Source organism: Triticum dicoccoides, chromosome 5B (genome assembly GCF_002162155.2).
Source record: "Triticum dicoccoides isolate Atlit2015 ecotype Zavitan chromosome 5B, WEW_v2.0, whole genome shotgun sequence".
Taxonomy (NCBI): Eukaryota; Viridiplantae; Streptophyta; class Magnoliopsida; order Poales; family Poaceae; genus Triticum; species Triticum dicoccoides.
The window spans coordinates 641,154,270-641,165,354 of record NC_041389.1 but is presented as its reverse complement, the minus strand read 5'-3'; the positions used below and the strand labels follow the sequence as shown (position 1 = coordinate 641,165,354).

The 11,085-nt window shown below is 46.1% G+C and overlaps 1 protein-coding gene across 1 annotated transcript; it reads right to left on the bottom strand.

Annotated features, from left to right (window-relative positions):
• Nucleotides 1–384: 384 nt before the first annotated feature.
• Nucleotides 385–8,284, bottom strand: LOC119312272 (protein argonaute MEL1-like). Its single transcript, XM_037587997.1, has 26 exons — nucleotides 7,969–8,284; nucleotides 7,432–7,637; nucleotides 7,189–7,338; nucleotides 6,948–7,081; nucleotides 6,746–6,855; nucleotides 6,532–6,638; nucleotides 6,026–6,164; nucleotides 5,833–5,949; nucleotides 5,550–5,657; nucleotides 5,393–5,464; nucleotides 4,890–5,009; nucleotides 4,629–4,797; nucleotides 4,420–4,541; nucleotides 4,174–4,314; nucleotides 3,887–4,029; nucleotides 3,742–3,804; nucleotides 3,600–3,663; nucleotides 3,357–3,492; nucleotides 3,197–3,270; nucleotides 3,027–3,115; nucleotides 2,861–2,892; nucleotides 2,502–2,613; nucleotides 1,833–2,410; nucleotides 1,416–1,651; nucleotides 1,219–1,334; nucleotides 385–718 (listed from the first exon to the last, which is right to left on the bottom strand). The coding sequence occupies exons 1-25, from the start codon at nucleotides 7,969–7,971 to the stop codon at nucleotides 1,221–1,223; spliced, it is 3,339 nt and encodes a 1,112-aa protein (XP_037443894.1). The 5' UTR covers nucleotides 7,972–8,284; the 3' UTR covers nucleotides 385–718; nucleotides 1,219–1,220.
• Between the last annotated feature and the right edge of the window lie 2,801 nt (nucleotides 8,285–11,085).

The window sequence follows — 11,085 nt, the reverse complement described above, 5'->3', positions numbered from 1 at the left end:
GCTGCCGCCTTCAGAAATGAACACCATGATGCTCTGCTTACTATTTGAAACTTATGAACTTTGGTGCAACCGGTTTAGGGAACCGGTAGACAAGGTAGCAGCCAAGACAGACAAGGAGGCAGGCAATTTTTGGCTGACCCACCTCTCCTCACGGCTTGATGTGCCCTTATAAACTCTTATTGGCCTGGCCAATCTTTGAGAAATATACATTCGAATGTAAACACCAACTATAATACTGCACGAATACACTGAAGCAACTAAACTCAATAGGAAGCAGGTAGCATTGGTAGCATCAAGGAGAACCAGAACAAGACCAGGTCGCATTGCACGGAGAACTACCTGATCAAATGATCTTCCATTCCATTCGACAGAATGAAGCATAGGTGATGGCAAAACGAATATCACCAAAATGCACCGCAAATGACGGCGGTTCCAACCAGATTAAGATCCATAACTGGAACGGGTCTTAGTGTCTTACAAGTTGAAATCGCTCAGGCAAACCATGTATGTCCCAACTAAGCAAAGACAAGGACAAAACCAAAAGATAACTCTATGCTTATAAGACCTCACAACTCTCAGTGAATGAAGCTTCAGATTCATGGAAGACGATCACGAGCTCAGGACGCCTTCACTGAGACTCAGTTGCCGCTGGTACTTCTGGCATCACACCCGGAGTCTCCTCCTTGACCTCAGGCTCCACCTTCTGCCTGCCAAATGCCTGCCACCCATCACAAAGCATCAAGAGGTCAGCCATCAGATTCAATCAGACGCATCAGAAAACAGTAGCAGATTGGATATCACAATTCGGAAGTTCAGGACAGAATCCATTACAATAAATGGCATTGGCATCAGTAGTAACCAGAGCAAACTAGATACGTGGGGTGTTGTGACATCACAAGCAGAAACAGAGAAAGATTAGATGCCAAGATTTTTTCAAGATCTTTATCGCACATGCAAGGACTTCGTGTAGACAGTAGAAACTCGAAAATTCTAAGAAAATAGCCCCGTGGTTATCAGCTTGTGGTCATCAGGAGATGAAAACAGAACAATTCGTACAAGAACATGCATTCCGATCCAAGAAACAAAGAGGGAACCAAAGACTAGGAACAATGTTATCCAATTTTATGTCCCTATCTAAGAATCTACCACAAATTATCCAAGAAATATTTACCCAACAGTGGCTATAAGAACAGAATTTAGGAACAAATGACTTGTTACCTTTAAGCAAGGGCTTTATGAACTTCATAGCCCTTTAGCATAAGACCCAAGAAAGAATCCTGAACAAAATCTCCGAAGCACGCAACTGAGGCATAGTCAAGCAATTCCCATTCCAACTGTAATTTAAACTAATCTTTAGAACAACAGCAAACAATAAAAGGGAAACAGTTATAATAGAGAGATTAGACATTTAGTACCACTTTGCCGTGCTCATTATGGTTTCGCAAAATGAGTAAACAATAAAACTTCTCTTCTAGGTATGTATCGAAGCCACGCTTGTCCACTTGATAAGTAACCAGAGGTTCAAAAATGCAGTAACTTTTTGCAGCAGGCCAGTTGGGGCAATCGATGCTGACCAATGTTGACCGGAAAGCCTTCTGCTGAGTACCATTGAGCCGGAAATAAATCTTCAAAAGATTATCCAAAGCAGCAGCTACAATTGCAGTAAAAAAAAGCAGTTATTCAATAACGTAACTGCAAATAGTTGTTAGTATAATGCATTAGTTAACCCAACAGTGGATAAAAGTGCAATTAAGCTATCACTAACTAAGCTACTATAAAATGACACAGTTTCTCAAAAAAATGTAAAAGCATAGAAGTTCAACAACAATTACCTCTTTCTAGTGGGGACATAAAAACCAAGGGGCGCCGCTTGTACGGTAGCAGTTCTGGATGATTTCTAAATTTGCTCTTCTCGATAAATGTAAGAAAGCCTTCAAAGTATGGTAAATTCTTCCCCTTTGGAAGGAATGTACCTCTCAACATTAATACGAGGACATGGATATCCTTGTCAAAATCATCTTGACTCGTAGCCACTCTTGGCTTTCTATTCACCACGATTCGACCATAGCTTACTTCAATATCTTCAAACATCAATTCTCCACCCCACGTTAAGTTCTCTTTGTGTGTGTCAAAGTAAGCTATAAGAAAACTACTACCGAGTACCCTACCGATGTCGGCAAAATCATATCTATCTTCCTTTCTACCTACAACTGTAGAGGTACAGTCCTGAACTCCTACTTTGACGATGAAACTACCGCGATGTGCTTTAACATAGTCCACAAAAGGGACGCGACCGGCATTACTTATGTTGGATATTCTGTTGCCTCCCAAAGTTGGGTGATCGGCCGATTGAGATGAAGAACCCGATTCTTCCTCACGAGGCCTTTTACGAGACCTTCCAGTATCCGGACTGCAAAACAGTAATAACATTAAAGCTTGGCATAGAGAAAAAAGACAAACATTTACAGACTGGAAATAGTACTAAGATGTCAGTAACTAACTTGTCACCACCACCAAGAAGTTTAATATTTAGTTCCCCAGTTGAGCCGTCCCCTTCCATGTAGTGGCGAGTACAGACTCTAGCTTTTACATGAGCATAAAAAGCCGGTGCCACTGCAAAACATGTTAAATTTTAGGTTCTGAAAATAAACAGCACAAGATGTAAACGTCAAAACAGAGGACTAGGAAGCAGTAGAACAAAGGCCATTGGCAAAGCACAATTAAGCAGACATACAAGCAACTGATCCAATATTACGAGGCCTAAGCTGCACACTAGCATGATTATCTTATCTACTTAGAGGGAAAAAGAACAGACTTCAAGTAAAATTAAGGCAGAAACTGAACAAGAAAAAAAACTCACCTGTGGAGAGTCCTGGAACGCACCGAGCATAGCTGCAAAAGACAGATCAGAAGTGGTAAGATTCATAACACAGCGCAGCACAACACACACACACACACACACACACACACACACACACACACACACACACACACAGAGAGAGAAAGAGAGAGAGAGAAAAGATTACGTATTACAGAGCTTCTTCGTCAGGGATTGAAGCGCATCAGCCGTGAAATTGTTCTCATCATAAAGAACATGGTAATTACAACTTGTTCCCTGCGAGTATTTGCAAGCACTCAGTATGCAAACACTGAAGATCAAATGCATAGAAAAATGACATTTGGATCAAGTGCCTACCTGTATGTTGGTATTGTTGCACAGGTAAAAGCCAAAGTCTGTTGGGTGGCAGGTCATGAGTTCAAACACACTTCCTGCAGGACAATAAAAATAGCAATCACAGTCAGCAATGCTTCAACAAGTAGCAGATAGTTGCTACCAGTGACATTGAACTACTAACCAGGAAGTATGTTCCCACTCTTGTCAGTCATATCACGCCTCCCATGAACATCAGGGAACAGCCTGGTGTGATCCCTTTTCTGGACAACCACAAAGGTGACTGGGGGCATATACCCCTCCTCCAATGAGGCGCAGGCCTTGCAACAGCAAAATTAAGAACCATCAGAATGAGAAAAGCCAAGGATAACATCAGAGGAGGTAGACAAAACAGAAATTTGCATGTAATCATATGCTGCAGGCTTACCTTCCTGATTGCGTCCATTTCATGAAGCAGAACATGGCTGAATTGGCCTTCACTTACGCCATCCCTGTACATGAGAATGATCGGTCAGGCAGTTCCATTGAATGGACAGGATGAAAAGAGTGTCATGAATTTGTGCACACACCTGTAGAAGAGTATCCTCTCAGGCCTCCGGCCTGTCTTCCTGCGGAATGCAATCAGTAACTCCCTGTAGAGACAATTATGTCAGGTTAGCAGTTGATCCACAGGGCAATTGCTAGCAAACGTCTCTGACTAATCACAAAACTCACCTGATCATGCCACCATTGACATTACCCCTCTTCGGATCTTTGGTGACACTGAAGAGATCTTCGATTATCTCCTGCCTGTGTGGTTGAGCAGAGACAAGACCTCTGTACTTGGTGATCTCTGGCCAGTCCATTGATGCCACCACCTACATCAATCCAATAAAAGAAGCGGATAAGTCTATTTGTACTCAACAGGCATGTGCATCGAGATGATAATTCCATTTGAAACATAAAATCAGACAGAAACAAATAACGAATTGATAAACTGTTAGCTACGGGGAAGAACTAACCGCAGCAATAGATGATGCAGAGTCCTCTCCAGGTGGGGGGTGTGTAACATCAGCACCAAAGATGATTGTTGGGACTTCGGACACAAACGGTATGCCATTTCGCACAAAAGCTCTCTCCAGAACTGTGTTGCGTCCTCCGACCTAGTTAAGACACAGAATTATCACATTCAACAGAAACCAAAGCAGACAACAAATCAACAATCCATGGAAACTGAATGTAAAACATAGACCAGTTGGTTATGTTACCTTCACATTGATTTTGAGTGCAACATTCTCCAGATATTGCTTGTTCGGTCTGGCAGCATGCCTTGGCAGGCAACACTGAGACACGATCCCAAGGTCGGTCTCGCAAACCTTCTTGATTTTCCCTGCAAAATTAAACGTGGCACACACATAAATCTACAGAAATCCAAGAGAAGGTGGAAGGGGATTGACCAGAGGAGACATATGCATACCATAAGAACCACTGACTTCAGGTAGGATTACGATTAACAGTTGTAGCTGTTTTTCGTGTCCCTGTTTTCCAAGCATTTCGGTAGTCCTCCTGTAGACATCCCTCAAGGCATTCTCGATGTGGTTGGGGTTAGCTGATCGGTTGTCTACAAGTGGCCTTGGATTGACAGACTACAGGGTTGGAAAACACAAGTCAGTCAGCTATAACATACACACATAAATCATAAATGCCTTAGAAACAGGAAAGCAATGCAAGCCTTTACCATTCCAGTCATATTGCACATCTGAATCAGATCACAACAGAACCTGTGTACCTCCTCAGGAGGTATGCGTGAAAAACTCACACAGGCCCAGTTGTCTATGATTCCTCCATTGATCATTTTCTGCAGTAAAAAAACTCAAATGAGACCTATCATTTGTACCATCATGGATATACTACATACAAAATAATGAGCCAAGTCGCAAACAAGCTCAACTGTTTCTCAATTTAAGTAACTAGTGTGAAAACTACATGATCAATAAAGTGTCAAGCAAAATAATTTGAGTTGCTACATACTCCTCTGTAAACTAATATAAGAGCGTTTAGATCACTACTTTAGTATTCTAAACGCTCTTATATTAGTTTAAGGAGGGAGTACAAAATGATGACCTGTCCAATACATTTAGAACAACCAAAGAAGAAATTCAACAAGTTCTCCCACTCCTTGTTCCAAGAAGAAGTAATGCTTAGTAAAATTGGGAGTGAAGACACTGAACAGGGAAATACCTTGTTAATCATGCTCCACTGTCCAACACTTGGCGCACAAGTTTTCTCCTTTCCAGAATCATGATATCTCAACTGAAACACATACGAAGGATGTGATTACTACAAATCCTTCCAGTTAAGTAACTCAGAGAAAGGGGAAAAAATGCAGCATCCTTACCATGGGGGGAGGCAGCACACGGGCTGGAACAGAGACCAGGTCACTGCAGACGTTGATACCGAACTCCTGAGCAAACTTGTCCTCAGCATACTTGTTGTGCAGAACCATCTACAGTGCGAAAAAGAGTGTTATGAGAAAGACTGCACATTACAGGCAAACATGACATACATGCCTTGAAAAGGACATTCATAACTACATGAGTTACAACAGATTGGAATGAACTACCACATGTGAGAAGATATGGGCAGGTATTTACAGAATGCAGTTGACAACACGTACATACCTCACGAATGCTTTGCTCCCTCTGCTGGGGACGTTGACAGGTAGCTCTAAGTATGTTGGTGACCTGCTTGTCATTCAGTTTCTTAGAGTACCTTTGCCCTTCAACAATCTTGCACGCCTACAACCAATTTGTGGAGAACCATGAGCAAACAATGTATAATTCAAATATGACGAAGCAGGCATGGACACAATACCTCCATAGGCAGATACACAGGCCGAGCATCACTTCCAGACTGCAAGCAGGGCCAAGAAGTATACTGCAGGTTGTATTTGTATCTTTGCATGAAGTACTGAACAACTGACATTCTTGTTCCTCTCTCATCAACAGGAAATCTAACAACAAACAAAACAACACGAGTAGAGTGCTATTAGAAAGGGCATAATAATCATGGATAGATGCTAAAAAGTTAACTGTGGTCTAAACATTCATAAGGAAAACTGTGAACAGGAAACAATTTGGCACAAACAGATATTTGCTATGCTGCAGAAATCAAATGCATATGCCACAGGAAGAATGTTGTAAACAAAAGTAATCCCCTAACCAGTTCCTGACACGCCAACATCAATGAAGGAGCAATAAGCCAAAAAATGTAGAACTACACATCTTTCTATTATTCCAGCAACCCTGATTAGTTGCACCAGAACATAGAGATAAAAGACATAATGGTTAATATTATAGCATTTGAGGGAAGTTATTTACATGAGCTGGCTCATGGGAACAGGAGTAATCCCTGTTATCTTGTATCTTCTGATTTGGTCTTCCTGGTGGTTTGTTTCGACACGCACCCCATGGAGTGCTTTCTTTATCTGCATATAGTGCATACTAACAGATTAGTCAACTATTTCAAGCCAATAACATGGTGCAATCTACATAACATGGATTCTGAAACTAGGTTAGCATAGATGAATAGTACCTTAACACGGTCCCTGTCTGTCAGAGGCCGCGAGGCATCACGTAAGTTGAGGAACTCTAGCACAAACTGGACCACTGTCACAGGCTTGAAGAAGGATGTTGCAGATATATCTGAAAAATGAAGAGCAGATCATCAGATAAACAAGGCTAGGACACACTGCAATCGGATAACAGTAACAGCAACAGACAACGGAGGGGAGTACCTATATTGAGTGACAGCCCCATCTGGGTTGGACGTAAGCTCTGGTAGTAACCTCTCCAGCACTCTAATCCTTCACCAATGTCTCCTCTGTGACCAAAGGTGGTGGAGAAGAAGGATCTGGACACTGTGACATAGCTGCAATGAAAAGGAATTGCCAGCAATAGTGTTAGGGCTCTAGGAAACTAGCTAGCATGATCAAGAAAAACTGATAGCAAAAAACTGCTGGAAAGTGGATGTCATACTTCCAGGATGGTGACTCCCTGAGGACAACATCAAGAACTTGGATGGTTTCTTGAGGCATATCCCTCTGTCTTCCTTTGAGGAACTGCTGGAGGTGGTACAGGTCTGTCCTCCCAGCAATCCTAATGGTGATCTTGTACTCCCTTTCAGCCCTGCATATGAAGAGGGAACAAGTTAGTAGCTACAAAACAAATATAATGGATAAGCAAGGTGGACAAGATTGAAGGTAAAGAATCGAATCATACTTTTCTTTGTCTTTCTTTTCGGGATCAACCAGTGTAACAGAGAACTCCTCAGACTCAAAAGGGAGTGAGCCTGCAGTGTAGAGACTCTTTCTTCCATCATAGGCAGGCAATTTGCCGCCAAGGGATGTCTTCCCGTGCAACTTGATTAGCTCACTGAGTACCTCCCTGTTCACAGCTCTTGATTTTGACTCCGGGTTGATGGAAACCTACAGCAACACATTTCAACATCATTATGCATACAAAAACAAGAGACGCTCTGTACTCCTATGTTCTACATTCAGTACACAGAGTAGAGACAATTAGCCCTCTGATTTGTCTAATCATCTTAATTCTTGAACAAATCAAATCTATGCTACATTTGATTCAAATGAGTCGAATCGTGCATGTTGAATTAACACACCACAGAATCCAGTCAATCCGTGAGGGAAAACTACCGGATCTTGAGAAAACAGTAAACCAAAATTAGGCAATAAAGGAGATCTAGCTGCTAGTGGCATCGCAGGACTGGAAATCTGGCAAGCAAACGGCAACACATACCATGTGGTGGCGGCCTCCATTTCGACTTACAGAGCCCAGAAGAAAATACACTCGAACTATTGGAGTCAATCAAGCGGGGAAGAACTCTAGATCCCAAATCGAACACCCAAAACTGAAGGAGGGCACAGTAAAGTAAATTTTTGGGCACGGCCATCCTAGGGTTCCTGACTAAGTGCCGCGGGTGAGCAGGCCGGCGGGCAGCGCCGGAGGCGGAGAAGGGGTGGCGGCGCTGGGCGAGGAGGGGTTGAGAAGGGGTGGCGGCGCTGGGCGAGGAGGCTGTGACGGCATGGTCGGGGGAGGTGGGTGTGCGACGGGCACGCATCTTGTTGCAATCATGCGGTACAGAATACAATAAGCGGACCTGCGTACTGTGTGTATAGTAAAATAAAGGACCTGCGTACTACGTGTATATTAAAATAAAGGACCTGTATGTATACGTACTTTAAAAAAGGAACTATGGACTACTTGTTACGAGGAGTACCAAAAAAAATCGTCGTCAATTTACCATTTAAAAATGTACTAGAGGAGTATAAAATAGTTTGGCGATAAAGGAGGTACTACATTCATACATGTGTGAGCAGAGAACAAGATTTTAAGCAAATTAGAGCTCACCGTAAAAGTTGGAAAACAATAAAAATATTAAACCCCACATCACAATTTTAGAGCTCACTGTAAAAAGTTGGAAAACAATAATATTAAATCCCACGTCGAAATTTTCGGGTATATTTTCGAAGTATGGGAATAAATCCACTACGTGTCGACCATTCACCGAGAAAGCAGAGCTACCACTGTTGTCCCACCCACACCCACGCACACAGACAGACCACTGTTGTCCCGAAAAAAGAAAGTTGACCACGACCTACTAGATGCAAACACGGGGTGCCACACGGAGCAGCACCCGAAGCGGCGGTACAGGAGATCCGAGCGGCGGAGGAGCACGGAGGGCCTCGGCGTTGCATGCTTTGAACCAAAGACAAACCCCAAAAGCTGCATGGCAGGGCAGAGAAGGAATCACAAAGAGAAGTGCAGCAGGCAACAAAGGTGGCAACGGCAACACCAACAGGCCTCCTGCTCTGCCAAAAATGTATGGCAGCCACGTACACGGACGGACGTTGCTTTGCCCTTCTGTCGCCAAACGAGGACAAGGACCAGACCATGGATACAAGACCAAGACCATGCAAGAAGGCCAAAGAAAAAGACGCAGGAAACCAAAGAAAAAGGTGCGTGGCTTTGCATTAGACGGGGAGGCCCTCTTTGATCGCCACCCACAAGGATGATATCGGATCTCACAACCTCCCGTGTACTATATAGCAAGCCAAAACGGATCCCAAGAATCTGCATCCAAGACCGCAAACTTGCCAAAAAATGACTAGTACTACCTCTAGCTTCCAAGATAACAGCGACAGAGCGCAAACAAGAAGCGGTAGCTACTTTCTGCTGGATGGCTTTTGCACGCATAGAGAGGAAAATAGCTTTCTCTCTTGCTTTCCAAGAACTCACTGCTCATCCAACAACAGGAGAAAAACATCCGAAAACGCCCATGGATTTTATTAAACCCAAGAAAGAGCAAGGCCGAGGTGTACGTGTAGCGAGAGCGCTCGACCAAACACCCATGGATGGATGGATGGGGTCGGAGACGCACGTCGTCGCATGGAGAAAAACGAAAGCACAGCGGGGAAAAAGAACGCCATCTCTACAAGCGTACGTACACTGGTAGGAGTAGATCTGAACAAGAACTAGCGCGCACAAGGGAAAAACGCACGACGACATGCAGGGAACGACAGATCTGAACAAGAACTACTCTAGCTAGTGCGTGAACGGAGATGGTACGCAGGGAGGGGGGTGGGGGTGGCTGCTCACATCGTAGTGGAAGAGGTTGTTGTCGGCGACGTTGACGAGGAAGTGGTTGGCGCGGATCATCACCTTCTTGCCCACGGTGCCGGCGCCGGGCCGCGCGGGGTGGGCGAGCCCCTTCTTGGACACCGGCGCCAGGTCCACCTCGGGGGCCTTCTCCTCCTCGGGCTGCGTCGCCGCGACCGCCGCCGCGGCGGGCGGCGCCAGCGCGGTCTCCGTGAGGAAGAGCTTCTGCTCCAGCTCCTTGGCGACGGCAGCGGGGGTCGATGGAGCCGGAGCGGGGGCGGAGACGCGGGCCGGCTGGAACGGGGGCGCGGCCGGCGAGGGCGTCGGAGCAGGGGCGCGGATGGTGGCCGGCGTGGGCGAGGGCGCGCGGATGGTGACCGGCGTCGGGGAAGGCGCGCCGACGGTGGCGTAGGGTGCCGGCGAGGGGTTGCGGACGACGACGCCGTGCTGGTAGGCGCCCTGGTGCGGCCCCGTGGCGTTGGGGTTGTCGGCCACCACGGGCGCCGTCGCGGCGGGGCGAGGCGCCGAGGACGCGCACGGAGGCGGCCTGCCCGTGGCCCCACGCCCTCCTCCCGCCGGCGCGCCCCGGCCTCCGCCTCCGCGGTAGGACATGGCGGGAGAGAGAGCGGTGGTGGTGGGAGGGCTAAGCTACGGTGGTGGATTGGGGATGAAGAAAGGAGCGTGGAGGCGTGGGAGGGAGTGGATGAGGACGGCGGTGAGCGGGGAGGCGGCTTTATGCGGGGTGAGCGAGTGGGGTGGCGAAACCCTAGCGAGCGGTGTGGTGAGCGCATGGCGTGGTCCGTACGTGGGAGAGGGAGGGGGAGGTGGGCCCAATTTCGCGATTCTGTAAGGACCGGCGTGTAAAATGCCGTCCTCCAGAGGAGAAATATCTGGGGTCGCTTCGGGTGCGCGGATCAGAACGCGCGCGCGGGGGGCCGGCCTCGGAAATGCGCCGCGGCGCGAGGGGCCTTTCTGCAAACTGCGCAGCTGCGCGCGGCTGGGTTGCGGACTAGTAAAAGTAACCATGGTAGAGCGTGAGTGGTTAACCAGGGTTGGGGTTGGGTCACGTGCCACCAAACGGCACTGTACACGGACCGGGGTTTCGAATTTCGATTCCCATCCACCAACAATGATTGAGCTGCCAACGGGTGCGAAAAATCTTTGATTCTTTTTCTTTTTTGAACATGCACTTTCTTGATCATTTAATTAAAGACTAAGTGTCTGGAAGTGAAATTAATTCGGGTGCCCAAAACCAAT

What these genes read in the sequence shown, in the direction of transcription:
- LOC119312272 (XM_037587997.1), bottom strand. An exon ending in CTTCTTGGTGGTGGTGACAA is followed by an intron (nt 2,411 to 2,501) that starts GTTAGTTACTGA and finishes ACTGTTTTGCAG; the next exon opens with TCCGGATACTGGAAGGTCTC. An exon ending in TATGTCCCCACTAGAAAGAG is followed by an intron (nt 1,652 to 1,832) that starts GTAATTGTTGTT and finishes CTGCAATTGTAG; the next exon opens with CTGCTGCTTTGGATAATCTT.